This window comes from Micropterus dolomieu, linkage group LG04, assembly GCF_021292245.1.
Source record: "Micropterus dolomieu isolate WLL.071019.BEF.003 ecotype Adirondacks linkage group LG04, ASM2129224v1, whole genome shotgun sequence".
NCBI lineage: Eukaryota > Metazoa > Chordata > Actinopteri > Centrarchiformes > Centrarchidae > Micropterus > Micropterus dolomieu.
In genome coordinates, this window is record NC_060153.1 from 24,519,756 (window position 1) to 24,525,969 (window position 6,214).

General features: G+C 39.7%; 1 protein-coding gene across 2 annotated transcripts in view; it reads left to right on the top strand.

The window, feature by feature from the left end:
* Positions 1–6,214, top strand: part of xylt1 (xylosyltransferase I) — a 95,568-nt gene that overhangs the window by 65,763 nt on the left and 23,591 nt on the right. For both annotated transcript variants that reach the window (XM_046047851.1, XM_046047850.1), the window contains exons 5-7: positions 2,488–2,568; positions 3,931–4,147; positions 4,584–4,760. In XM_046047851.1, coding sequence (XP_045903807.1) covers positions 2,488–2,568; positions 3,931–4,147; positions 4,584–4,760 — 475 coding nt within the window. The remainder of the gene's footprint in view (positions 1–2,487; positions 2,569–3,930; positions 4,148–4,583; positions 4,761–6,214) is intronic.

Sequence of the window (6,214 nt, forward strand, 5' to 3'; positions counted from 1 at the left end):
GAGCCCCTCACACCAGCAAAGGGGCTGTGTGTCCAGGGGGAGATGTGTGTGCCTCTGTGTGTGTGTGTGTGTGTGTGTGTGTGTGTGTGTGTGTGTGTCCAGAGAGGCCAGAGGATGAGTTACACGCTTGCTTTGTCAGAGTACAACCCTCTTTCCCAGCTTTTATCTACACAGTCTTCTTGCTTTTACCTCTTTTTTATTTCTTCAAAGCCCCTTTCATGGACTTTACAGCAGTCTGAGCTTTGTGAGACAATGACTGGCTGCAGGCACCATATCTTCTAATCTCTTTCACTTTGTCATCTCTGTCTGTGGAAAGAGATGTATCTCATATTTTAGCTTTGTTCCATAAGTGATGTGTGTCATTTTCCTCTTGTGGGAAAAAAAACAACCTTTATAACCTGTTAGAACTAAGCCTAACTCATTTGAATGTAATTCTACTTCTACTTCTAAAATGGAAAAAAAAAAACACTGAAAAACCTGCAGGATTTTTAAATTAAGTTAAAAAACTTCTAGTAGGTTTTTCCAGGACAAAGATGGTGAATGTATGACCCATCATTCATCTGTCTGAGTGTTGTTAAGAGTGTGGGTTCACAACCTGTCAGCCATTGAAATTCAACTATTCCCCTCTGGAATGAAAAAGGCACATTATTAATTAATACAAGACTGTGGACGTGAAACAAGTATAATTGGTAATGGAAATTGAAAGGGTGCACATTTTTTAGTTGTCAGGTAGAGTCGAAACTCCCAGCAGTAAATCTGTGTGTGTGTGTGTGTGTGTGTGTGTGTGTGTGTGTATATGTGTGTGTGTGTTACTGTATGTGTGCATGTGAATACCACTGTGAGAGAGCAGCCACAGGGCTGACAGTAAGCAAACTAGACCCAGTGGACAGGGTGACCACTCAGGTGGCAAATCTGGAGCTTGACATGAATTCCCCTCGCTCTGTGTGTGCATGCGAGTCTGCGTGCCTACAAGCATTTGTGTGTCTCTGTGCATGTATTTTGTACTGTCAGTGGGCATACTAGCAGATACGCAGCGTGTATGCATGTGTGTCTGGGAAGGAGAGACAGAGATGACTGCATGTGGCTGTGCAGCACATCATCAGTTAGGCTTTATGGCTCAGGACCTCCTAAGATAAGCCCCCCAGGCTGTGAAATTGCTCCTTCAAGAGAAAATGACATTAATATGTGCTTGTCCCTCCCCCCACTGATCCTTGAGCTTTTTACCAGGGCCTCAATGCTCTTTTAGAAAGGCAAGCCAAGCCATCATGAAAGGCTCCACCACAGATGAAATGTTAGAGCCATTGACTGGGGCATAGCCTGCAGAGCAAAGCTTTTAGCCTGTCTGGCCTGTGTATGAGGGAGTAGACTGCTCTACAATGTAGGAGCAGCATGAAGTCATTCATCACAAATCATGGATAGCACAATCTTTTGTATAATCCCAAATAGCTGTAATGGCTTCAAGGAACAGAGAGACTGACACTGAATTCAGCCAAGGTCTTTAATTGATCACTGCTTGATTTAAAGCCCCTGAAGATGTATTTCTCCATAACATTAAAATCCCCTTCCACACAATAATGTGTTTTGCTTATTGTTTCTTCACTTGGATGTTTGAGCTTCACTGTACAAAATGATGTCTGTGCAGAGTCTGTTTTTTATATTCATCTGCTGAAGGGGGAAAATTGGTCTGTGGTCAACTTAAATCTGATTGTAACACATGAATCTACCAGCATGATTTGTGACATCACACCTAGTTTGGAGCCAATCCTGGTCCAGTATGCAACTTGTACAAGTGTGATGTTTTCACACAGTTGAGAGTTTTCTCCTCCTACATTTCCGCTTTTTGGCGGAGATATGCATTCTGGGATAACTGGCTATCCGAAGTTCACAACAGCTCGCTAAAATGGGCGGCGTGAGAACACATCCAGGTATTTGATTGTATTGGCTAGATGCGGACTTTTGTATTGGAGCAGTACTTGGGTTGCGACTGATGACGTTTCACAAGTCCACAAGCACACAAGTGCAGACCGCTTGAGATTCAGTGGAGCAGGAGACATGCTGTGTCTGCAAGTTAATCTGTTTCAATCAACAAAACAGTTTGAACTTTGGAAGAAAAAATGTGTGTTCATGTAGGACCCCATCACTCATAGTAAGAAGCTAATTGAGAAAATATCAGGGCCTTCTTTAAAGAAACAGCAAAACAAAAGTCGGGGCACATTTGCTATATTTCGAAGGGAAACTAAATATGTGGGCAGGGTTGAGTATACAAGTTTTATTTTTATTTTTTTTAAATCAAATTATCATTATAACTATTTCACTGTGTCTTAAAGGACTTTTTCTATAGCAACTAGTAACAGGTAGATTCATTTGCATAAGTTTCCTCCAAAACTGACAACAGAATGCACTGCACTGCAAAATCAATGTTCCACCTCCAGCTAGGTCTCGCCATATGTTTCCCGGTCAAAAGTAAGTCATATCCTTCCATTTCAGGACCAATAACCAGCTGGTGGCCTTCCTGTCTAAATACAGAGACATGAACTTCATCAAGTCCCACGGCAGGGACAATGCCAGGTGAGACGCAAATGTTGAAATTTCATTTTAATTTCTGCGCCCTTTCTCTTACTCTGTGGCTAGCTCTCTGTGTTTGTCTCACTTACTCACACACAGCAGCACCTCTGCGCACAGTCAGCGCGCTCATGCCAGCAGCACAGCGTGGTCACTGAATCATAATACAATTAGCTCCCATCTGTGGCTTCATTAATTAACCTTCTTGGTGGGGTGAGCTAGCGAGGTCGCTGCCAGAACTCCTTTCTCTGCTGCCGCCACCACTCCACCCTCTACTTTCTGCCCCATCAAACCCTGGTGACAAACCAGTCATCACCCGACACTGTGGGCAAAAATTCCCCTGAAAAAAAACATGGAGAAACAAAAAAACATCGGCCAGCATGGATGCATGACTCAGCATGACTCAGCGGTACCTTTTTGTATTTGCAGTCACAGTATTTTATTCAATGCTGTTTGATGAGAGTGAAGCTGTTTTGTTTCTGATTTAATTCTGTATTACCAGCAATAATGATCTTGGTAATCCACCTCTATATGCATGTATGTATACGTGGATGGCTGAAACAAATTGAAATGCTGGAAAAATGCATGAGTACATTTCAAAAATGTCATCAGAATATGTATGTATGCGTGTGCCACAGGGTCAATACCTCAACGGTCTCTGTCTCTGTCCAGAGAACAGAAGGAACAACCTGACCTGGTTGACCTAAATTTGACTCCCTCTATCTGACACTCGATACATTCACAGGAGTAACACCATTATGCATGCGTGGTGTCACTCTTCTTGTTGCTGATAAAAGTGTGTAGTGACAAGTGCGAAAGACACATTTGACAAGTTATTTAAGGCCAAGGACAGGAGACAAATTCTTCTATAAAGCCAAGGAAATAATTTAATAATAATAACAGTTATCGTTTAAAATGATTACTCTGTCATCTCTTTAGCCGAAAGTTGAGTTGTGTCTACACCTACCTGAGGATATTTTCAGGGTGCTCTTTTTTAGCTAATTTTATTTGTTTTGTTTTTTTCATTTTCATTAAAAAAACAACAGATTGCTTTTAGATGGAGCAGATCCAAAGTTTCACCCTGATTTTAAAACAAGCACTCAAAGGTTTCCTACTGAAAGAGGACAATGTTCACTAAATTGTACAGTCAACAAGGGCCTCTTGTGACAAGCATTGCTCAAATATCTTGATGCTGTTTTGCTGTTTATAGAAAGTAAAGAGAAAAAGTGGAAGAAAGCACATACAATGAGCTACTGATTATGCATATGTGTCCTTCTAACTATAAAACAAGAACTACAGAGTACTTTTATCCCTCAGATATGTTCAGTAGTCAGTGGTATAACCACAAATCATGTGCGTGTTTACTAGGTTTATCCGTAAGCAGGGTCTGGATCGTCTGTTCTACGAGTGTGACACCCACATGTGGAGGCTGGGTGACCGTAAAATCCCAGAAGGCATCTCTGTGGATGGTGGATCAGACTGGTTCCTTCTCAACCGCGTGTTCATCGAATATGTCATCAACTCCAAGGACGACCTGGTAACCAACATGAAGCGCTTCTACGCCTACACTCTGCTGCCTGCTGAGGTAACACACACAAACAGACACCGCTTTCACACGTTCAAGTGTTTGTTAACCTTTGACTGACAGGCTATGCTTTGTACTGACACCGCATCCCTTATAGAAACAGTATAATATTCTCGTTTCATTGCCGTTAGACATGCAGGGGGAAAAAAGAACTCGGAGGAGGAAATAAAATCATAGAGTGAACGCAAGATGTGAAGTCTTACTTTCCAGCCGTATACAAGGATTGGATGAGAACTGAATGATCTCTTTGGGGGAATTGGATTTTTATCATGAGCTACTGTGAATCTCCATTCTCTGCTGCTACTCCATTTCCACTCTGTGAATAGAATTGTGTAAAAAATAAAAAGTATACAATTTTCTAATTTTGTCTCAATGTCTCTGATCCCACCTCCCCCCGGCTCTCTATCCATTTTTGTTTCTGTTTCTCCATACCAAGTCATTCTTCCACACTGTGCTGGAGAACAGTGCCCACTGTGAGAGCATGGTGGATAACAACCTGCGCATCACCAACTGGAACCGCAAACTGGGCTGCAAGTGCCAGTACAAGCACATTGTCGATTGGTGTGGATGTTCCCCGAATGACTTCAAGCCTGCAGACTTCCACCGCTTCCAGGTGATAATAACACACAACATGAATGTAGAGAAAATGTCTTTTTGATCTTGCAACCTTTTATGATCAGTCCGCTGGCCACAAGCAGAGCTAGTGGCACTAGTGAGCCAGACCCCAACTTCTAAGTATCACATTTAGGAGTTTTATAAAGAACTAAAACGTTTGATTGTACAAAAAGGGACTAATTAATACTGAAGGCAGTGTGGTAAAACAAACAACAAAAAACCTGGCTCACCATTTTGATAGTTATTATGATTTTACTTTTTATGTTGACTTTTAATGTTTTTATTATTTGGAATACAAAGTAATTGAGATAAGATAAGATAAGCCTCTATTGATCCCTAGAGGGGAAGTTCAGGTTTTGCAGCAGCCCAAGGGGAGAAATAAGTGCAGATAAATAGAGAAAACTAAAAGATATATGATAATTTAAAGAGAGTTATATGATACCATCTACTGTAAAATAGTACACCACAATAATATATTATATAATGAAGTAATGATACTTAGTGTTTGCCTGTATTCATATATAGAAATATCATATAGTTCATAATGTATTAAAACAGAATAACATATTAACATAAAATAGATTAAGATGGTGCTGTATAATATACTGTAGTATGGGATATATAATATAATGTAACGTGAAAGTAGTATAACATAATGTATTATACAGTACAGCGATATAGCATAGAATATAACATAATGTATAATATATAATAAAATTGCAAAATCCCAGATAAACTTAAGCCACAGGTTGAATATTTCTTTAATATACTTTTGGCTGCATGCAGAAATAGCTGCAGACAAGCCTTCCAACCAAGGATGATTGGACTGCAGTTGCCAATGAAAGTGAATGGAGAAATTGGTCTTCATCTCAAGAATATGATATGAACATTATGTAAAATACTGGAAAAATGGACAGTTTTTATGGTGCTTATAAGATGTTACCTGTTACACTGAAAGACGCTGTTCCTATACATGTATTGTGTTGCGTCATGTCATCCCACTCTGTTAGCATGAATATATTAATTAAAAAATGAGTTAAAGGAGAAAAAACATCCTTCACTAAAAGACACATATATTGATATATATTTGCCAAAATGGAATCAAAAAGAATACTTTGGGGAAAGTATGCAGCAGGTAAAAAAAACAAAGATGCACAGAAAGGACTGCAAACAAAATCTAGATCTGCTTTAATCATGTCATTTTCACCTCTAAGGAGCGCACAGAAGTATTGTAATATCCTAGGTTTATTTGTCACATACACAAATAATATGTGTAGTGAAAAGCAATGTGGCGTGCTCTAAAGGAACAAGGTACATTCAAGAGCCATTTAAAGTAAATTTGATTTGACGTATTTCAATACGTTTTATTCTTGCATCTGTTAGTAGTAAAAGTTAAAAGATTTTAATTTAATTTAAGCCCATTTTAGGTGTTACGCAAGTGCTTCAGATTAA